The following is a 22,966-nucleotide window of genomic DNA, read 5'->3' as shown; positions in this document are numbered from 1 at the left end:
GTGTTAGACCTGGGACAGCAGCACGCTGCAGCATGCCCCAGTCCGCAGCCATGCACGTGCTGAGTGCTGCAGGCACAGTGCGAGATCGCTCGGAGAACAACACTTAGAAGTAGCCCAGGCTATAGGTTTGCAGGGTGCACTGTGCCTTCAGCCCGTGGAATAAAAGCCACCAGTCTGCACATGAGGTGGAGGAGCTGGGATTCCTTCTGCCACAAACCCCAGGGTGCCTGCAGTCTGCTGCGCTTTATGCAAATGGATTGCATCCTTGGGGCGACTGGCGAGCCGCCACTGCGAACCTCCACTGGGTGAAGTCTGTGTCCCTCCTATTAAAGTATGCTTTTAACTTTTTTTTTTTTCCCCTATTGCTATTTAGTTGTTCTTCTGGCAAGACTTGTTCAGCTTTTTTTCTTTTTTCCTTTAAAACTGTGACTCTTAGGGACCGAGAGGAAAAATGGGTTTAGAGGTTCTTAAGGCCAAAATCTGCTCTCAATTACACTGGTGTCCATAAGGGTGTAACTCCACGGCGTTCATTGATTGAACTGGGCAATCCAGATCAAGCCCTGGGCTTTTAAATGCACCCAAAAAAAATAGAGGAGAGGAGGAGGCTGCATTTTGTTGTTGTTTTGCTGGGGCTGGGTTTACAACAATAGCGTGTTTACTCATGCAGAAAGTCATCTTGGCTTTGTTAAGATCATAACCAAAGATATTTGCTTTGGGTGTTTACCACAGATAGCTCGAGACAGCTTGTTTTTTAGTAGCAGCAGTAGCACTAACGCAATGGGCAGCAGCCAGCACTGGAGCTGACGACTGGATTTAAATAAGTGTTTTTGGAAAGCGTGTGCGCACGTGTGACGTTTGGGTTTTATAGGCTGTGTGCTGAGGGGCTGTGAGCCTATGGTCATGCTCTGAGTACCGGAGCTCGGCTTGGGAAATGGAAATTTGATCTTTTTCTATAGCAAATCTGTATGCTTCTTAATCCAGCTCCAGAGGAACAGAAAACTACTTCTCCAGGACAACTTCCCAGCTTTCTCTTCTCTCACTTTTCCATTGAAAGAAGAGAACTGACTTTGCTGGATGATCGGTGGGAGAAGTGGGCCATGAGGGGTTGCTCAGTTTCCGGGCTTAGTTTTATACATCCAAATTTAGGTGGATTTTCCAAAGCCCTTATTGTCCACTAAGCTGATGCAGCCTGTCCTTGACGACACGGATCAGGAGCTGATCAGCTCTTCCACTGATGTTGATGTGGCAGCAAAACCGAGACACAAAAGCACTCGTTTTCCCGCCTCGCTGAGGCCCTGCGGGCCGTGCCATCAGGAAGGAGCTGCTGCCGGGTTAGTTCTGTCCTCATGTCAGCTCATCCATGCCCAGTGTTGGCTTCGCGTATGCCTGAAAATGCCCCGACCTCAATGAGCGTTGTGAAACCCACGCAGACTTAACAAAACTGTTTACAAAAGGACTGTTCTTAGGAATCACTCCAAAATTTTCAAGTGCAAAGTCAAATTCAGAGCAGCTCTCTGCTTCTGTTGCTGCTGTTTAAGGCTCTGCCAGCCTGGCTGCGGGCCTCCGGCACTGGGAGTTGGGTGGGCTTTCTCCCGAGCCGTTCAGCATACTTCTGTCTTCACATTTTCCCTTGTTTTCGAGGGATTCCTTCAGGCAGGAATTCATGTTTGCGCTGCCTCAGAGCTCTGGGGTTTCTCATATACTCGGGGCTTTCAGTGATTAGAAAGATATGCTTTGGCTGCCAGAGCACGTGGTGCTTCATGTGACAGCCAGAGCCTCCGGATCTCGCACACAGAGGTGCCTGCCAGGATGGCAAGCATGCGTGGCCCTCCACTCACTGCCAGCAGAAGAGATGTTCTCATCTGCATGAAGGCAAGGAAATCTTCTTCCAAATCCACTTGCACTGTCTGCCCCACTGGTGTGTGCTCAGTGGCCGTGCCATCCTTTCAGCAAGGAGGAGATGATCCTTCCGAGCGCATTTGTTCTGTTCCCTTCTGGCATCCATTTGGATTTGCCTCGTAAGGGGCAGTTCTGGAAGCAGGTACCTCTGATCAATAAGTGTGGCACCCTCCTGCCTCCACAAGGCTTGATTCTGTTGTACAGGGAGACAGAAAAGATGCAAGACCTGTAGTCAAGACCTCAGCACATCAGCATTGCAGGGAATGTCCTCACACCGGACCAAGAGGTGCCATGTGTGGCCCACAGCTCCCATTCTGCTCTGAGGACTATGTGGGGTGGATGTTGGCTATGTGGGATGGCTGTTGGCTACACAGGGTGGATGTTGGCTATGTGGGGTATCTGTTGGCTACGTGGAACGACTGTTAGCTACATGGGATGGATGTTGGCTATGTGGGGTGGCTGCTGGCTACATGGTGTAGCTTCTGGCTACGTGGGGTGGCTGTTGGCCACGTGGAATGGCTGCTGGCTATGTGTGTTAGATGTTGGCTATGTGGGTTATCTGTTGGCTACGTGGGATGGCTGTTGGCTGTGTGGGATAGCTATTGGCTATGTGGGATGGCTGTTGGCTACGTGGGGTGAATGTTGGCTATGTGGGATGGCTGTTGGCTACGTGGGGTGGATGTTGGCTACGTGAGATGGCCATTGGCTCGGCTGCATTTTACTCAGTGGCAATACCACGGAGCAGTGACCGTGACCTTTTGGGTGAGCAGATCACACTTGGATTCTGCTCCTCACATGTCTAGACAGTGAGTGAGGGTGGTTTTAGGGCATTTACTCCAGGATCTGGTAAAACAGGTATCTTTGCTTTCCGCTTTCCCAACAGGCCAAAGATAATGCTTGAAACCACAGGGTAAATTCCCTACCTGGCCTCAGCCATGACCTTGGCCCTGCCTCAATGTGACGAAATCACACTGACCTCCAGCCTGGCCTGCTGCGGCCATTCTTCAGTCAGTGAGCTCTGATGAATTTTCTGTTTTATTTGCTTGAGGATTTTCCTCCAAATTACTTCCCATTCTGTGAGAAGACACAGTATAATTTCCCTGGAGCTGAGTTCCTTACACTAGTTTCAGAGCAGCTCAAGTTCACACCTAACATCGGTGTTGAAAGCTTCTAGCCAAGAGAAGCACTTCATTTTGTGAATGAGATACTCAGGGAACAACTTATCATTCTTTTACTCAAATACAGGTAGAAAGTACCAGAGTTACTCAAGTTCAACAGGAGGTCTGTGTAAGGGCCAGAAGCAGTTACGTCACAGCACAGTGTCTTCACTAACAGCCTGTCCTCTTTCTCTAACACACTTCGTAGTTCCACATCTCACAATCAAGTATAAATTAAAAAATCAAATTAAAAAATTAAGAAATCAAGTATAAATTAAAAAATAAATCTGATGGTGTGGTTCTGTAGATGGGATGAGCTATAGAGAGAGTGTATAAATTAAGCTAAATGTCTTGAGAGTATCTGGCATCAACAGATAGTCCATCCAGCCCCATATTCTGCCTCTGCCGTTGACATATGAAATACTGTTCTGAAAGTCCTCACGAATCTGTTCATTTTCTTGCTGTTGATCCTTCTTGTGTTCACAGAGGCATTCACACCTGTTGAATTAAGGTGGAAAGCCAAACCTAGTGTGGGTGTTCAGAGTGGGGAGGGTACCAGAGTTGGTCAGAATCTATTCATGCCATGATGGATACGCCACGAGAAGTGGCATGAGCCTCTGCAAGGCAGTTCCTTTCCTGAGGTTTTCAGCATCTTAAACCAGATTCCTGCAAAAACATCCTCTGCTGTGATTTTTCTCAATCTTTACTTGCTCTGTCGTTTCCTCCCAGTTCTGGGACTGACCTGAAATCAAAACTTCAAGGGTCCCTGTTTTGGATTCAGCAGCAGGACTTGAAAAGCTCTTGGAGTTTGAAGGAGCTTGGGTTTGAGATTGTGCTCCTGACACATCATTAATTTTAAGATTGTTTTCCCAGCAAGCACTGGCTTTCCGTTCCCAGTTGAAGATCATTTACCATTGACTGAATGGTGAATTATAGTAGTGGAATGAGGCAGAGAAATATGTCGATATCAGATATAACAACGAGCAGTCAGTCAAATTTGAACGCGCGCCAATCCATACAACCCTAGCCCTGAAATTGTTAAAACAAAGAAGTTCATTACATTTAATGATCAAGTGTCCTTTGGATTTCTGAGGAGTTTATATTAACCATTTCTATTACTCAGCTCTTATATAAGTGGCAAACTCGGGGAAAATCCTCTTAAAATTAAATGTGAACTTTTTTTTTTTTTTAATCTATATAGTTATTTTGCTTCAAGGAAGTATCTGCTTTCCAGACATCTCTTCAAACAAATCATGTCTGAAAGAGAAAATAAACAAGGCAAAGCTAAAACTACAAGCTTTTGCTGCGTGGAAGAGCAGGGAAAGGAGTTAAAAAAAGGGGAAAATGTTGAATTTCCTGAAGAAGTGCCTTTGCTTTTGCCATGTGGCTGTCGCGTTTCTTCCTGTAAAGCAGTGCTTTAGGACAGTGCTCTGATGTAGAAGGTTCTCCAAACGAAGTGGACCTGGTGTGCTTCACTGACAGCACTGGGGAGAATTTGGATGGTTTCTGTGAACCCATTTCGAGGCTGTTATCTGCTTATCAGGCGGTGCCCAGAAAAAACTTCAGGGGTTGAAAGCTCAGTTTTTATCAGCGTAAAGAAATAAAAATAGTAATTAAATGTTGAAGAATTTGGTGGTATCTTTATCACCAGATAGTAAGTGAGAACAAATGGTTTCTGAATCCCAGCACAGCTGGGTAAAACCAGCCCTCCCTCTTTCTCACTGCTGCAGCTCACCAGACCTTCAGCAAAAAATAAACAGTATTTATCCTTAAAATAATTTCCTTCATTGTGAGTTCTAACGAGTACATGTGAATGCATCATTAGCTTGTGCTAGTTATCCCAATCCATCTGGCTTCATGTTGTTCTAATTGAGGTGACGGTAGGTAACTGGGCCAGCATCCAAATGTGACATTTTTAGACAGACGCTAATAAGATTAATGACATTTTCCTTCTTGGAGAGCTGTTTCAGCACTAAAACCACTTTTTTTGTCATGTTTGAACTGGATAACAACTTGACAGGCATGCCAACTACTGACTTTGGAGTCTCCTTGCCTCTCACTCAGACTGGCCAAGCTCAGCTGCAGCATGCCCCTGTGCCTCTTATTTATGGTCAGCTTATCTGTCTACATCATGAGGACTGGCGAGTCCCAGTGTAACACTGTCAGAGCTGGATGTGAGACATCAGGAGTTTACAGAACAGCTGCTAAGCCTTCAGCTCTGCTTGCTGCCCTGTTCATTTCCCCCAGATATTGTTACCAGGAGGGAAACACACAGAGCGAGGCTTAAAGACGTTGAGTCTGGAGGAGCAAGTTGTGCTTTATTGTGTTCTCATTCCTCGTGATGCTGATGCGTGTACACTCAGTAGCCCCATCTCTTTCAGTTAGACTGTCGATGCCCTAAAATTTCTCCTCCTTACCTCCCAATTTCTTTTTTCCAGACCCCAGGCAGGCGCAGTCGTCCCCTCCGTGGTCCTATGACCAGTCGTACCCGTCCTACTTGAGCCAGATGACTTCGCCATCCATTCACTCCACAACTCCCCTGTCCTCCACTCGAGGCACGGGACTTCCAGCCATCACCGACGTGCCCCGACGCCTCTCAGGTAGTGACCACGTTTCTCCTAAAACACTTAAGCTGGCAGGTACTGAGGCTGCCTGAACGGCTGCAGACAAACCCTAATAATGAGAGCAAAGCTCGGTCGGTGATGACAGGGTTGCTGCATGGTGGGTTGGGGTCAGAAAGAGCTGCTGTGTCGCTCGGAGCACAAACGGTTTGAATGTCTCTAGGTCCGTTTCAGAGCAGAATATTTTTTTTACTGCGAACCCGGTTCTGTGAACAAATTCTCTCTCTTCTAAATCCTACCCCCGAGAGGATGTTTGCTTACATGTTTTAACGTCATTGCCAGAGTCTTTGTATTTTGGTGTTTTAGTTCTGCGTTGTGTGTGATGTTAGATAGGTGCCTTTTATTTCTTCAGTAGTTAAGGTGAAGGTTCATTCTCCCTCGATTCAACCCAGTAGCTCAAGAAAGCCTGTTTCCTTAGTTAATGAGTGCTTCAGATGCTTATCAGAAACTAGCTGAGTCACTTTAGGGTAAAGATTGGACAAATTGTGCTTTGGAATGATGCAGGAGGAAGGAAACTTGTTCAGGAACACCAACAAGACAGCAGCAAGGAACTGAGACTTCATTTTTTTATCAAACAAATGTACATTTACATAATGTGCAATTCACCTGTATGGTCTCAGTGATAAAACCATCTGTGTGAAGTAATCTGATTGCCCCAAAGTGAGATAGAGCCTGTAATGGCACACAGTCACCACGTACATCTTGCCAAGAATGAGGAACCTTAGGCGAGGGTGGCTCAGCGTAAAAGCTCCAACCTTGCAAGTGTGGAAACACGAGCAGCGTGTGCCAAAAAGCACGTGTAACGTGAGGTCTTCATGATTCATTAATGAAAACTAAAGAATCAGCCTTATTACATTACTGTTTTTTGCATGTTTGCAAGACACTGTTACAACCCCGGATGCCGCTGCCATACACCTGTTTGACTTGCAGCCAGGTGAATTTCTCGCTGTCGTGTTTCCCCTTCCACCGCCGGTAATGCTGATCGCTGCACCGAGCTGCATCCCTGACGAGCTGAACTCCGGCCAGCAGGCATGTAGGATTTGATTAGCTTCAGCTCCTCCATGGCTTTCATCTCAGAAGAGGGAAGCTTTGTTTCTCAAACGCTCTGCAGTCCCTAGCGTGCTGTGCATCTTCAGAGATGCCGACCGCCTCCGTGTGGGCCGAGGGACGCAGGGTGGTGGAGCAGGTTCCCGTGGGCTCCCTGTGCAATGCGCTGACTTGGTTTAAAAGAACAAGATTGGCTTGATGCTGAGGAAATGCTTTGCTTGGCCCCAAACAGGTTCCCTTTGGAACCTCCCGATGGTCTGTGTTGTTGAATCGGTTATTTTTGCAATTGTGCCCTCAGCAACACCTCCGGGAGAGGCTCGGCTGGGAGCGCGGCAGCTGTAGCGTGCACCTGCCCTGCAGCCCTTGCTTGTCTGGGTGCACTCAGACGTGAGCTCCTGGCGTGTGGGTGCAGGCAGGATGACTGCAGACCTGTGTACACCATGTGGCCGTGTGCTGAACCCTTCCCTTGCGCTCCATGGTTGGTTGCCATCGCTCTTCTTCCCCTTCGCCTTCTGAGGGCTCAACCAGCATCTCTGCAACGCTGCCCCAGCACAGGGATCTTGCTACCATGTGCATTTAGAATTGGAAAAGAGAGTCTTCCGTCTTCCATGTAAGTGCCAGAGGTTGTCTGCAGTGTTTGCTGACAGTCAGGATCACAGAACAGCATTGCTAGGTGGAGGAGGAGACCTGACTCCCAGGCACTGAGGAAACATGCTGCAGCCCCGACTGGAAATGCTGCAGCTCTTCTGCAGGGTTTCTGCCTCGCACAGGAAGGCAGAATCTGTCCCCTCTGGTGTTAAAAGTAGAGAGAAAACGCAGATTTAAAGCTTCCTATTACAGCAGCCGATTTATCTTTTGCACTCAGAGAAACAAACCGCCGCTCAATTACTTGAGACACCTTTCAGAAAGAATAGAGCTTTGATGAGGAAAAGTGACGATTAAGAAGCTCTTAAGAATATTAGAAAATTTCAGGCATCTCCAGCGCATAAGGGAGAAATTAGCGTTTTACAAGGCCTTGAATAAAAACAAACTTGGCTTCCCAAGATGGTGGCAGAAACCTGATTATCGAGGCTGTTAAAAATATACAAGGTAGCTTTAATGAATGCCATATTCACTGCCTGGTTCTTAACATCGTGCAGGAGGAGAAATGGGTGAAACTTCCCCCTTAGGCCTTGAATGTCACACCTACAGGCACAGGGCTTCCTACCTGCCACAGCTTCACATCACCCAGCCTTTCTGCAAACCTCTGTGGCTTTGACTAGACCTCTGCTTGGGCTGTGCTCACTCAGATGCTGAAAAGCTACCATTTAAAAAGCAAAGGTGTCTTCCAACGCGGTGGCGGCGTGGTCAGTGGCAGCCCACAGGAGCTATTTTTGATGATAGTCCTAAGGCTGGAAATGCATCCAGTCCCTGACCAAAATGCCCACACTCCTCCCCATTGTGGAGGGGTATGACTCTTGGTGCTGAGGACACCAGTGCTCGGACCAGAGTTCAGGCTGAGCATCAGAATTTGGGAGCTGTAGGAAGGGGTGTGGGTGAGGGATTGTAGGAGCAGTACGGAGCATTTCTCCATCTCATGGAAGAGGGGAAAAGGGCAGCAAGCCGATTCCTCGAGGAGTTACTCAGACAGGCTGGTGTAATGTGGCTGAACTGGTCGTGCCAGTGTCTAGACGCATACCTGATTGCTTTGCACAGCTGAAATGTCTGCCTGCATGCTGCAGACACGTGCAGATGAGGACCCATGACAGTGTAGGTGTCAGACTTCAAGTATTAATCTTTTATTCTCCAAATGGGGACCAGTACTTTATCAGCAATGTCCCACAACTAATCAGTGGTATTTCACTCGTGTTTGGGCTGTATGCAGCAGTGATAGCTGAAAAGCACAGAAGAGCCCACCCAAAGACATGCAGCTTGTGGACTAATGATCTCTCTGGTGCATATGTCTCATGTTCATATCAAGAATAAGTGAAGAAATAAGCTCATGAGGCCGTACAGTTGACTTACCTCATCACACCAACTCAACCATAAAAAGAGCATGTTTCCCCGTGTCTTATTAAACTACCTGTCTGCTTCAACTTCCCTAAAAGGCGGTGAAAGTTGGTGGCCTAGCAGATTAATATTCTTAATTAAGAAATATTGTAGGGGAAACCATGGGAATATATGAACGTGGCCATTCTAGAGGGAGTTTTGCCTGAGGGATGTGGTCTGATTGCATGATTCATAGTGAAGGCACTCAGTCTTTGTAACCAAACTGCATGTGGGATGGGGAACATAAGTGTCTATTATGTAATTAATAGATATGATTCATATAAATACACATCAGAGTCATTTTACATAAAGCTTCAGGACTAATCCAACAAGTCCTTGGCACATACAAGGTTCAGAGCAAGGAGTACAGGCTGGGTTGTTCTTGGAGTCACAAGAGGTTGTTCCACAGTAGCAGAAGGAGGTATGGATTTCTGTTGGATTTAGATGTCCACAAGGTACTCATTTGTATGTGAGAGAGTCACCTGGAGCTGCCTTTCCAGTCAGTGGGGACAGAACAGCATCTGGAGGACTCAGTTACCTCGACCAGCCTGCAGATGAGCTGTGGTCCCTGGCAGTGCTTTGGATAAACCTGCTTCTGTCCATGGGTTCTACAACGACTGTAGCTGAACAGTTCAGGTACAGGCATGTCTGATCAGATAGTCTGTGTTTGGTGAGGCAAATCCCAAAGAGATGATTAAATGGTTCAATAAACATACTCATATCTCAGCCTCATTATGCCTCAGACCTGGTTTAAGCCAGCCGGGATCCGCCTCACCCTTACCTCTATCCACACGGGACTGCTGGGGCTTGAGCTTCAATTTTTGTGTTGAGGAGATTCTTGAGAAGGGAGGCATGGAGACTTCTGCACAGCTCCTGGATCTGCTCGTGCTTCTGCCTAAATGCCTTGCTTAGTGCTTCACCTTTGAGAGGCAGTTGAAGGGTCAAATGCAAAAGCTGCCCAGCTACATCAGTAGTGGCTGTGAAAGAGCCCATTCTATGCAGCAGAGCTTGACAAATGCCTACCTGACAAAAGAAAGAAAAGTAAAGGTGATGCTAAACAGCAGTACAGATCACCAGAACTACATCTCTTCTGATATTTGTTTATGTGAGACATGTTGTTGCAAATAGTACAAGTCAGGGATGGTGGCTTGGTGTCCCCGCGTCCTCCCCACTCACTGGAGTCCCTGCAGGATGCAGGGTGACACTCTTTTATGTTTGGACTTACTGCACCATAGAATGGAGACGTGCTGTGATAAATGAGGGGCGTGCTGGGCTCAGCCTGAGAACTGCAGACCCAGTGCTGTGAACTGAACCTGTAAGGAATCTCTGTACTGATAGATAAAGCAGGGACAAGGCCAGGGCTGCTGCACAGCACTATGGATGACTTGGGGCTGGTTTGGGGGTTGGCCAGTGCACTGCCAAGCAGGTCCCAGCCACGGCTTGGGAAGGAGCACGGTCCCAAACCCATTCCTAACAGGCAGCAGCCCCGTTGTGGAGGCTAAAAGGATTTAGTACTGCAGCTGTGGCCAGACCGTACAGGATCTAGAGACAGAGAGCAGACCAAACCCCGGGCTGTTTGCTGGCTTCGGTGCTGCCAAACTTTCCCATCAATTCGTTTCACCCAGCAGATATCACGGCATCATTTTGGACGATCCCAGACCTTAATCAGATACTGAGTTTAAGAAAGATTACAGTTCTTCCAACTTGCTGAGGGTTGGCAAGTATAAATCCAACTCTGCACATTCTGGCCTTGCTTTAATCAGCGACAGTGCCGCTCTTTTACACAATTTAATTTTCATTCTTGTAAGCCTGCATATCTTAAACCTAAATAGAACACATCTTGGGGAAGCCACTACAGCTGAACCTTTGGGCTGAGCGTTCATACTTTAATAAGGAAGTGGCTCACAGCGATGTGCTGGTTTTCCTTGAGGTCCTCTGCTGCTCATCTTCTTAGGTTTCTAAGCCCGCGTTGGAATTGCCTTGGATTTTGCTCCGTGTCTTGTGCACACATTGCACACACGGACTTTAAAGAAAGGATTTCCCCCCCTCCCCACCCCTTTTGATTTGATCTTTGAAAGATATTACTTGGAAGAAAGGGCTCCGTCTTTCTCGAGGGAGCTCCGGAAACTTCACAACCACTAACTGAATAAAGCCTGCGGTTCTGTGAAGTAGCTGCTCCTGAATCCCTTAATTCCTACTAACTTCATTAGATGTACTCAGCACATTTCAGGCTGGTGTTCTTAATAAGAGAAGACGCGAGAGCTGTCTTTACAATACAGTCCTCTTCCTCTTCTCATGCACCAGGGAGCAGAGGAATAGTTAATACCGTGGGCATCGCCAGAAAGGTTTTAGCAGAGCCCAGAATGAATGGGCAGTTCACGATTCAGCAATACCATCTCAGGCTCTTGGCAAAGCCGGGAAGCCAGCTCCATTTCTGGTGCACACACCCCACTCCTCTGTTTTTCTTGGTGACCGTAGCAGTTTTCACTCTGTCTTCTTTTCAGTGCGAGTTACGGCGAAGCAGAGAATTTGGGAGAGCTCGCTGTTCTAGAAACACCTCGCTCGCTTTGCTCCCCCACCTCCACTCATCTCCTCTGTCCCTCTCTCTTCTTTTTCTCTCCACGTGTTCAGCGGTGCTATTTATTCTGTTCACCACAGGTTTTCCATTTTTAGTCTCCTGCCCGCTCGGTGCCTCCCGGGAATCTCAGCACCTTGGCGCTGGTGTGTGGGGTTTCAGTTGCGCCGTCTCTCCTGGGTACAATCCCTCATTGGAGGGGTTGTCCAGAAGATGCGTTGCACGATCCCCACCTCAAGGACAAGGGCCAAATTCTTCTGGTGTGGGTGGCCTCAAATTAGGCACCTCTACCCGGATTTAGGTGGCAAAGCAAGCAGGCTGATTTTCAGACAGCTGAATGTTACAATGGGCGCCTTTAAACCCTTTTCATTTGCTCGAAACTGCTGTCAGGAGAGGAAATAAACAGGAAAAATGAAGGCAGAGGGAAAGGGTTTTGTTCCCGAAAATAAAGGATTTGAAAAATCCCAAAGAGAAACAAGTGGAATGTTTTTAAACAGAATGAATTTGTTGCTGATACAGGCAGGAAATAGCACGCTCGAATATATGTGGATGTATAGATATATTTTTATCTGAGCCTTCTTTTTTTTTTTTTTTTTTTGCAATGTGTTTTATATTTAGGACACATATCACGATTTGCATCTGTTTCCAGAACTTGCTGCTAACAGTTAGTAATGATGCCAAAACATACTTCGGTTCCAGCTTGAGACCAAATGATATTCAGGGCTTTTTTTTTTTTTTTATTACTAATTTAGGGTCTGATATTAATTAAGGAAATTTTCCATAAGTGCCAGGCCTTTTCTGAAGAACTCATTAAAATTATATTAACTTAAACCGGAATCGCAGTCTGAGCATGTTTTGTAATGATTATTCTGACTGACTCTGCTGGGTTTTGTAAACAGAATGCTAATTGTTAATGGAGCAATCAGGCGCTTGATTCCAGACTTTCAAAGGGCCACATCCTGACTCATTACCTATGTGGGCTCCCCCAGTAAGGTCAATAGACACCCAGCAGAAGGCTGCGAGCTGGAGCTGTCTGCTCCATTGCTGTGCGGAAAGGCATTTGATGTTTCCTCTGTTCTCGCGGTAGAACCGCTGCTGGTTTCTGACCTGGGGGGATGTGTGGGTTTTCCGACTCCGTGTGCAGCCGTGTATTATCTCTCCCACCTCTATTTATTTAAAGAACTACTGAGGCCACGCGGGGCATCACTTGCCCTGCCCATCTCCCAGGACCATCTCCACACACTGCAGTTCGAATATTAATATTCCCTTCCTCTAAGTCACCCCCGGCCCCATCCTGCAGAGCACTGAGTAGCACAGAAGGCTGCTGCACGTGGCTCGCTCATGCAGTGGGATTTTGTGGGATGGGGCCAAGGGGGGTGTGACCGATGCCATTCCGTGTGTGCGTGCAGAGAGGAAATCCGACTCCGGATGTGAAGTTCTGTTCCATGTGGGAAATCAGATAGGATGATGGGGATCACTTCTTCTGCCCTTCATTCTCTGCGGCCTCGAGTCTTTGTTGCATTGAGTTTTGTTCAATTAATTGCACAAGGGGAATTTTTGAAACGATTCCATGAAATGCGGGTGGAGAAGAATTTGGTCCTCTGTCTGTGACTGTGGTGGGTACAGGAGAGGCAGAAACAGTGCAGCTTAAAAGCCCCATTTCTTCAAAAGTGGTGCTGAAGTGCTTGGTGGAAGAACCAAAGATGGCTGCTGGTAGGCTCCACTGTCACTGCCTTGTACTTGGTTAACTCATGTCGTGCCAGATTGGTTGTGAGATTAAAAAGAACATTGATACTGGTGATACTGGGCTGTGCTGGTGACGAGGTGGAGGTGAGATGCTCAGGCTTTCTCTAGACGTTCAAAGAAACGTGGGCAGTGATGAAGAGGAAGGTGAACGAGATAAATGGAAGGTGCATGCCTTCACGTGGCTCATCGAGGATGTTATTAAGGAACTGTTCCATATGCATAAAGGGAGGGTATTTGGGGACGCTAATCTGCAAATCTCTTCATCTTTGCTTTCAGACTGACTCAAAAAGAGTGAGGGAAGGGATCAATGCAGGTGATGCCTGGGACAGGCCCTCTCTGTGTGGGTGTTGGAGGGTCCCAGCAAGCACCAGTGGCTCGAAGCAGGCACCCACGTGAGCCCAGCAGGCAACATTCTGCCCCACACCGGTGCTGAGGGTGTGGATGTGGTGCCTCAGCATCACAGGAGGGCTGCACACAGCTGTGTCCTCTTGGCAAGCGTTTGGGGAAAGCGAATATGCTTAGCAATGGTGATGCATAAAGCTCGTGAGAAACGGTTTTGCTGTAAGGAGCTTTGCACAGAGGTATAGATTCACGGGTTATTAGTGCAGAGAAGCCTGTGTGGTCATCGGGTGTGAACCTGACTGTGAGATTTCCTCAAGTTAGCTCTCATTTGAACTCGAAAGTTCCTTTTTGGGAAAAAAAACAAAAAACAAAAAAAAAAAAACCCAAACCAACCAAACACAATAAAGATCAAAACCTCGGTTGGTCTTCATTTAAAAATTTCCAGGGAAGCAAAATCCACAGCAACCTTTGGTTGCAGACATTAATTAAGCTCACTTTGGAAATGTGGGTCTCATTACTAGTCTGAATTTGTCTAACTTTAGTTTCCGCTCATTTGAACTTGCTGCAACTTCATCTCTCATCTCACAGAGCTTTTCTGTGCCTTGAGTGGGCTTTGCTGTGGCAGCGATGGATGCCAGGAGGAGCTGGATGAGCAGGGGCCCTCCACGGTGCATTGGGTGTTGGTGGGTGCAGATTGGATTTATGAGGAGGCTGGAGGGGTTGTTTAATCATTCACTAAGAGAAACTCAGCTATTGATAATGTGTGGTTTTGTTTTGTTTTGTTATTTCCCATATTTTAGTTATGATTTGCTCTGTCAAAGGCAAAGAGCAAACTGCAGCTCAGAGCGCCGTGGCCGTGTGTGCAGCAGGCACCCAGACAAAGCAGCCTCTTTGCTCTCCACTTCCATAGCTATTCCACGGGCAGCTCTGCAAACAAAGAGTGGAAAGTGTGTCAAACCCTTGGATTTATCAGGCAAAGCTCTCGTGGCATGAGGAAGCTAATTTCCACAGCCGTTGTGCAGGTTATTTGGTGGTGTTTTAGAGAGCTGGTGTGCTGCTTCTTCAGCCCTGCTGGGGCACAGCACCTCCAACCCTCCTGGCCATGTTTTTCCCAGAAGAACATCACGTTTCTCCAGAGCTGGGAACTGGAAAATGGCATGCCTGATTTAGGAGTACCTGCAGAGCCTCTCTTGTTTAGGTAGGATGAAAAGAGCCTATCCATGAGCTCAGAGTTGCTGCTGGTGGTGGTTTACACACATTATTTCTAATGGTTAGGAGGGCTGTTGCTGTCTGAACCATTGATATCCGTGTGGTTTTATGGTCTTTTCCTTTAAATAAGCACATTATTTCATACACTAACTTCTAGCCTAGAACTGGCAGAACATTATGAAGCGAATGGTATGTCTATGTGGTTTTAGCTTGTGTTACTGCATTGAGCAACGGGCTTGCTTGGAGGGCAGCACAGGTGTAGGACAAAGTAGGAACTGCATCAGTTTTAGATGTTGGGTGCCTGTATTTAATTCTGCTCTGAAATTATGCTGTGTGTTGTTGAAGGATGAATGTGGGGTTACAGGGGGGCTACGGGAACTGGAACTCCCTGTCATTCCCCTTGGCAAGGTCTTACTCTCTTGCCTGATGTTCTGATCTCACGTACCATAGTTTGGCTACTTCCAGTGCTGTGCTGCAGTGATGGAGGTAATGGGTCTTGGCTGGAATCACTGCTGCCCATTGTACAACAGAATACAAGAGGGAATTGAGGAACCATGAATTGAGCCAGCAACAGCTGCTCTGCATGGTGGCAGCTTCACTGGAGCTGAGTTTGAGCAAGCTTCAGTCAGAAGGGAATATAAGGGTGTGGTTATAAGGAAGATAAAGAGATAGCTCTTCAGGGCCAGCATGAAAAGACCAAAATTGTTTGTTGTAGCCTGCAGTGAGAGGTGAGCAGTGTTGGACAGCATTGTCATTGGGAAAGCAGACCAGCCCTACCAGGCTCAAACTATGCTGAGTGGTCAAAAGTGGTAGCTCAGACTGCACAGAAAGCAAAGCCAGAATATATACACACCCCAGTTGCACGGGGTTCCAAAGCTGGAGGTTTATATCTGGGTCCATCACTGCTGATAGATCTCTGTGAATTTTCTTACACTTCAGTAGGTGGGAATAACCCCAAAGGAGTTCCTGTATAAACTGCTCTATCTCCTGTTGGTCTGTAGTGTCTGTATGGCCTGGTATAGATCACGTGAGGTTATATGATCTGCGCTCCTCTATGCAAAGAAAGGATCAAACATCTGTTGGCCATTCCTGTTAAGTGCAGCCAGCTAGTTTTGCATATTGCAGCCACTCAAAATTAAAATTAAACTCTGTCCTGAAGAAGGAAGAATCCCAGCCAGAGAACTTCATTAAGGTTGAAATAGATAACTTTGATACAGTTAGAAAATAAACTTAAAAACAGAGGAGGTCAAAATGAGCATTATACAGGAATACATTAAAAAAATAAGCTTCAGACATCGTAGGAATTTATGAGTACATTCAGATATCCTTGGGCTGTTAACCTAGACTGCCAGCCATAAAGTGGGAGCCATCGATGCAGGATGGTTTCTGGCTGATGAATAGATCTAGGGCTGCATAGGGATGGTCAGCACTGACAAAGGGAACTAGTAGAGACCTCAGCGTGAAAAAGCATAAAGACTTACGTAATCACCGATAGAGAAATCTGGGATCTGAACGAGGGACTGAGGACTGAAAATGAGACCTTCGCCAAAAGGTGACTGGTTTCCCAAATAGGGAAGGAAGCGAGTGCCTCAGAAATGCCAGGAGGGCTGCTGACCCAAAAGCCATTCAGCATCAGCCCAAGATGAAATGGCTCATTGGAAGAAGCGTCTTGCACAGTCCCCGGGAGCTGTGATGTGGATACTGGCAGGTCCGGAGGAGCCACAGAGGAATCCTGGCAATGGGAAAAAAGCACCTCTCTTCCCCTTTCTTCCCTCTTCCTCTCTCAAATATCTCTCTTTAAAGGGATTTTTTGTCTGTTTTTGTTTTCGTTCTGGTTCCTGCTAAAAGTCATTCCGTGATTTCTTTTTATGAGTGAAAAGGAGAGCAGAGGTGGGGATCTAAGTACCACCTAATTAGGAGCCTGATCATATTAGATTCCCAAATTAGATAGGAAGCTGGGTCGAAGGCTCGTCCAAACCCAACCAGTTCCTAGTTTGGCCTGCCCGACGTAGGTGGGCCAGGCTGGTTTGGAGCTGTTCTGAAGGCTCCGTGCCCACGTAGGAACCCCTTCCAGCTGTCATTGAGCTGCAGCCTCATGCCTGGGTCTCAGCCTCTGCCTCTCACAGCTCTACTCTGCGGCTGAGCCGAGGGACAGAGAGCTGCAGGCAGCTCTAGCTGCTGCTTTCTGGAGCAGATGAAGGCAACTGAAGATGGTAGTGCAGGCTTTGTACCCCTCCTTTTTATTTCATCTATCAGAACTGCATGCGGAAGTTTATTTGAAGCCAAGTTCTCTTCACTCTGACCTCTCTGCATGTCTCAGGTGAAGAGCTGGTCAAAAATACATCTTGAAGGTTTTACCTTTAATCTTTGTGCCCTCAAAACAACAAAAGATCCAACAAAAGATCCAACAAAAGATCTCATGGTGTTTTCCAAGCTGCGTCACTCACCTGTGTGACGTGGCCAAATGTCCACCTTACAACCAATGAAACCTAGTGAGGAAAGTCCAGGGATGTGCCTAAGGCCACAAAACACATCAGTGCAAGGAGTTAGAAAACAGTGTAGCACGTTTGTCCTTTTAACAGCGTTCACGAGGAAGTGGGCTTGATTAACTTCTATAAATCTGTTTTTCCCCGCCCCCACACTGTGTAATTATCTTGAGCAATATCTGCACGGTATATTTCTTTCTTACCAACCTGATTAGAAGTCACCCGAGACTGCAAAATAAAGCAGATTTGGAGACTAGTCAAGTTATCCTGACTTAACTGCGGGCCGTGCACGAGTTGCACGTTGGTAGCAGCGGGAGCTTCCAGCCCATGGCACGCTGAAGGCCCTGAGCTACACGAGTCCTCTCTTACAGAAGTGCAGTATCTCACGTTCGCCACGAGCTCAGCCCACACGTGGGCTGTTACTGTGGTTTATCTGAGACGTGGTTACGTTGATTTGAAGTTCAGACATCAATAGTGATTTGAGCTGCTCGTGGCACAGCGGAAGGTGCCGTACAGCAAACAGCCCAGAGCGTGTTTGCAGTGCGAGCTGTTACTGACCAAAGGCTGTTTCTCCTTCTCGTCACCCGTTTCCTGGGAGGATAAAAACCATATTCAGACTTCACACCCTGGAGAAAAAGCGTGTATTTAGAAGCATTCAAAGTTGGGCTGGTTGAAGCTTCAGCCCAACTTATGAATGGAAATGCTGTGCGGATGAGCTTGGGATGGACAGAGCCTTAGCTTGCAGGAGCTTGCCTAAACTTAGCAAGGATCCTGGGTCGGGTCTGGAGTAAATGGAAAAATGCACAGAGGGTTTTACATTGGCTTTACGAAATGTGTTCGAAGATCATATGAAGCGATGCATTGCTGAATAGAAGAGGGAATGCAGTGCCTCTAGCCTTGATACACAGAGGTGTTCAGCACTGGGCACAGCACCTCGGGTCTCCTTTGCATAGGCTCCCTGAGTTCCTTTGGTGGGTCGGAGTCACTCTGATGTATGTAAGAGCTCTATCAAGGCTTAATCTTGTGTGGTATTTAGGGTAAATGTATTCCCACCAGTCCCTGTGCTGGAAGAAAAAAACCTCTCACCTTCACTGGGCAATTTATTTTCCGTGGCTTTCACTCCAGCAGCATATTTTACCCAGGGCTAAAACTCGCACCCCAAGGCAGCGGTGCTCGCCTGGTGTCTCCCTCTGATTTCTGCAGTACCCAGAGGATCTCAGCGAGTTAAGCTCTGTTCAGCATCAGTGCAGCTGCTCTCGTGGCATGGGCACAGCTCCTGCTCACAAGGCAGCACAGCCCCTGGGTGCTGGCCCGCAGTGAGGCTGTCTGCTCAGCCCCTGGAGACACAGAGCATCCCGGGGGAGGGGGACTGCCCTGGGGGTGGGCAGGGCTGACAGCTGAGGAGGAAAAAAAAGGGCTGTTTTGGAGGACAGCGTGTTTAGATGAAGAGGTTTCGTCTTATGTCAATGTCTGGGGGCTGGGGAAACAGCTTTTCTTCCTCTGTGCACAATATTCAGTTCATGTTGGAAGGGAAAAAAAGCAGCCTATCTATGTCCACGAGTTGTAGGGTTTGGGTTTGTTGGGTTTTTTTTTTCTTTTTGGAGGAACGTAACGATTTGTAGGGTTCGATTTTTTTCTCATGAAAAAAAAAAAAAGAAAAAAAGCATTTTGAGAACAAGGCCTGAGTAACCAAAATATGTTTGTTTTTGTTTAAGTCGCTCAGCAGAGAAATCTTCTCTTGTCTATTGTTAAGAGAGAGGTCTGAATCAAAGGAAAATTCTACATATTCTAAAATATACAGGCAGCGCTTTGAAAGCAAAGCCAAGCAAAACTTTCAAAGAGACCTTCTCCCTGATGCAGAAGTTTCGAGTTAGTTGACTGCGCCGAGCTGCAGTGGAAAGAACCGCCGGAGCAACAAATGGCAGAGCCGCTGCTGCGGGCGGAACGGAGGAGGGCATTGTATTAATAGCACGCGGGAGCGGGCAGCGGCGAGGGGAGGCTGCAGGCTGCGGGCACTGTGTGTGCCGAGCCCGCCCGGGAGCGTCTCCGCGCGCACCGGCGTGAGGACCCGATGCTCTCGTGTTGGGTGGTCCCTCCTCCCGCAAATAACCCTATTGAAAACAGGAGGGGCTATTTGTGGAGTCATTTGTTTGGAAGGAAAAGTAGGGTTTGTAGGATACGGCCCCCGTTAACGGACAGATTCCGGGCTATTTTCTCGTGACCGAAACGCTGCTAGCTGCCGTAGGGATGCACGTAGCGTCTGTGCGATTGCTGGTTGAACTGCTGCCACTTGCTCCGTGCTCATTCCCTGTGCTTCCCACTTCCTCGGACATCCAGAAATGACCCCAGCGTCCCGCTAGCTCAGCTGAAGTGGCTGCTCCATCCCATTTGGGCCCAATTGCCAGCAGCCATCACTGAGGGCACTGTCTGCATCCCATATCCCATATGGGCAACGCACCGCCCAGCCTGGCACCCAGCTCATCACCCCAGCTATAAATTCCCCATTTCAATCAGACCCGCCCCGCACTGGAGGACGTCCCTCCTGAACGCAGCCCTTCTCGGGAGATGTGCTTAACCAACAGCTTATCACCGAGCTGCAGCTTTGGAAATGCTCTTAATTACTCACACATGCTATCAAAGGGCAGGCCCCTCCCTGCCCCACGCACCATCGCACACGGTCCCGGCACAAGCTTGGCGCCCGGAGCCAGCAGGGATTTGGGGATCTGGGGATGTGGGGATTTGAGGATTTGGGGATCTGGGGATTTGAGGATTTGGGGAGCCACGGGGCCACCAATGGCAGTGCCACTGGTCAGGGCAGGGAGAAGCGCGCACAGTATTTGTATTTTTTGTGGCTCCCTGTTTTGGTAGCCATAAGTCATTAGTGGTTTTTCATTTTATTTTTATTTTTTCTTTCCTTCCTCACGACTGAAAGAAGGGCTGAAAGGGTAGGTTTGTCCTCCTCCTTTCATTCTCTGTCTCTCTTTTTTTTTTTTGGCTAATCTGAGGCATGCTGCCACATCTGAAGCCACTTGGCTCATTATGGATTTCATGGAAACTGATTCCCTGAAAGTGTTTCCATATGTGTGTTCCCAATATATCCCATCCTCTTCTAAATGGGAGTACAAACTCGCACACGAGCTGGAAATGGCTTCAGGATGTGACAGAGAAGTCATATGACTGGAGTGGCACTGTGTGTGGCCCTTTCTGAAAGACACGGTGTCCTGTGTGCTGGCTCCCATCCTACAGTAGATCCAGTTTCAAAGAATATCTTCCTTCCCGGACTCTTAAAAGCTCTTAATCAAGAACCAGCAAGAAATCCTCCGTCTTTCGTCTTTGGGAAGGGACTCGTTTTATCTGAATGGGACGCGAAACGAAATTTGGGATAGGGAGGGAAAAGAGGGGCTTAAAGGGTGAGAGTACAGAGAAGTGCCAAGGGCTTCCCTCCCCGCTGCCCGCCCCTGCACAGCTCCGCTTCCTCGCGACTGCTCAAGGATCCGATGGTATTTCTGAGTTGCTAGCATGCAGTGGAAAAGTACAATTCATGACAACGTTGGAAACAAATATTTATACTGGAGAGTTAAGGCACATTTTTCTAAAGGAAAAATAGAACAAAATAGAAAGTAATAAAGTAGACTGCTAGCCCCGATGTACATTATCTTCCCATTCGCTGGGTTTGTACGGGATTCTCACTGATGTTCTCCTTTGCTGTGCGTTCACCACGGGCCTCAGCCCTGTGGTTTCACTCCCTTGATGTATACAGCTCCGCTTAGGTTGCTATCCAAGAAAAGCCTCAAATGTTCCTTCTGATGCATCTGGTTTGGGCCTTGCAAAAGCCAGTAGCGGCTGAAATCCGGGTGGTAGAGAGCTGAATGGTGAATGACACGCGCCCGCATGCATGTTCGTGCCATGCTGCAGAGCTGGCCATCGATGGCCCTGAGATTTTAGGTGAGCAGGAGCTCCCCAGTTTCCTTTCTTTTCACCAATGCCACCAATTCCTTTATACCTGAAGACAACCCAAGGCTGACGGTGCTGAGGGGCGGCCATGGAGTGTGGCAGCTCCACACCGTGCCGTCCCAGCGGGCGCCCACCAGGCACAGCCCACACCACGACCAAGGGTGCGTTTCCACAGTGTGTCTCTTTGTCCCCCCCCTTGTGGTTCTCTGTAGAAAGGTTTGTGATTCCTGTACAAGGGAAGCTTCACATGTGGCAGTGTCTACAGATGAGGCGGTGCCGACTTGGGCTGTTTCCCTGCTGTTCCCAACACGGATGGGCTCTATACCCACCATACCCACCATTTCTAGCCGTTCGTGTCGAGCTGCCTGTTGAGGTGCAGGCAGACAGAGCTGGGTGCCTGAAGGGCATCACCTCCTTCCAGCAGAGTGCATCCAGCCCAGCCCAGCTCGCGTGCTGGAGCCCAGGCTGGCACAGCACAGAAACCCACTGTGCTGTTAAGCAATGCAACAGTTCTGTCTGGGAAAAATTCCCCTTCTGTTGCATGCATGCCACTTTCATGGTTGCTGATAATTATGTTATTTATGGGGTGTTTCTCCCAGCCAAAGGTCTGAGGTGCTGTGCCGTAAATTCACTGGAAACATCTATCTGTGAATTAATTGGTGGGATTTTTGGTGCCAGAGCCCCACTGCCCACATTGCAGAAGGCAGCAACGTGCTGCAGGTGTGGAGGGATGGCCAGAGGAGATGCTCCAGAGCTGGGTCCTCGTGCACACGGTGTGAGGCTCTGAAGGGGTTAAAGCATTCCCCCCTCCCCAGCTTTTGTGAGGCTGCTGTGCTTAATAATCTGTGGTTTAAGTGGTCCCAGCTAGGCCTTGAAGTTAACACCTTGTTGAGGTGAAGGAAAAGAGGGGGGGGGCAGTTCACACCTCTCCTGCTGCTATTGTTTGCAGGGGGACCTGCTGGCTGCTGCAAGGTGGAAAAAATGGGGGAAAAAATGGATGAAACTTGGTTTTCCCCTCTTTATTTTATTAGTATTTTTTTTAAGAGAGAAAGGGCATTTGAAAACCCACCAAAAAAGCTTGCAGAGCCAACCCAAGAGCCTATGGGGTGGGTAGCACTGGGTGCTGTGGGGATGGTGCTGAGCCTTCGGAACTTAGCTGTGCAACCTGGACTTGGGAGCTGCTTTGGCAGGGCGTTTGGACTGGATGATCTCAGAGGTCCCTTCCAACCCCTACAGTTCTGTGACTGAGTGAAGACTTGCCTGGAAGGAGCCGGGAGCACCGTCGTGCCTTCACTAAATGCTGATGTGTAGAGGGAAGGGATGAGAATGTCACACAATGCAGAGCAAAGGAAACCTCCCACAGTGCTGCAGGAGGATACCTGGGGAAAGCACAACAAAACCAGCACCATGCAAATGTGGCTCAGAGGGTTCTGGAGGCTGAAGCCAAGTGCTCAGAAATTGGGAAACGGCAGTGTTGTCTGCACAACATGAAATCAGCCTCGTTCTGCTTATGTGTTGGATTACAGATTTTAATTAAGGGATCACATGGTTCTTTTCCCACGGGATTCCTGTCTCATTCAGTGCACGGGATGGACAGTGTGAACTTAATGAGTGGCTCTTCAGTATTCTGTTTTCTTGTTCTTCGCATTTCCCCAGGCCTTGCTTATTGCAGAGCACTACATTTTTCACTGCAGGAGGAATTCTTAATTTCTTGATGGGCTTTGCTGTAATATTGCTGTACTTGCGTGTACAGTTCATTGCAGTGTAATGTTCCCGAGAATGAAAGAGCTTGCTTTAAAAAGAGCACTGAGACTGGCTCTGAGGTGTGCTGTCACTCACTGCTCCCTCTTTGTTGGTTTGGGAGATAAATAGGCCATGTTTTTGTTACACAGCTCTGATAGG

General features: G+C 47.9%; 1 protein-coding gene across 3 annotated transcripts in view; it reads left to right on the top strand.

Moving 5' to 3' along the window:
- RUNX2 (RUNX family transcription factor 2) overlaps positions 1 to 22,966 on the top strand; it is a 199,130-nt gene that overhangs the window by 108,855 nt on the left and 67,309 nt on the right. For all 3 annotated transcript variants that reach the window (XM_065730431.1, XM_065730429.1, XM_065730428.1), the window contains one exon: positions 5,495 to 5,656. In XM_065730431.1, coding sequence (XP_065586503.1) covers positions 5,495 to 5,656 — 162 coding nt within the window. The remainder of the gene's footprint in view (positions 1 to 5,494; positions 5,657 to 22,966) is intronic.

Source organism: Cyrtonyx montezumae, unplaced genomic scaffold, assembly GCF_038088225.1.
Source record: "Cyrtonyx montezumae isolate F1298 unplaced genomic scaffold, pur_monq_1.0 scaffold_13, whole genome shotgun sequence".
Lineage (NCBI taxonomy): Eukaryota > Metazoa > Chordata > Aves > Galliformes > Odontophoridae > Cyrtonyx > Cyrtonyx montezumae.
Note: the sequence above shows the minus strand (reverse complement) of the source record. Positions and strands in the feature narration are given on the sequence as shown.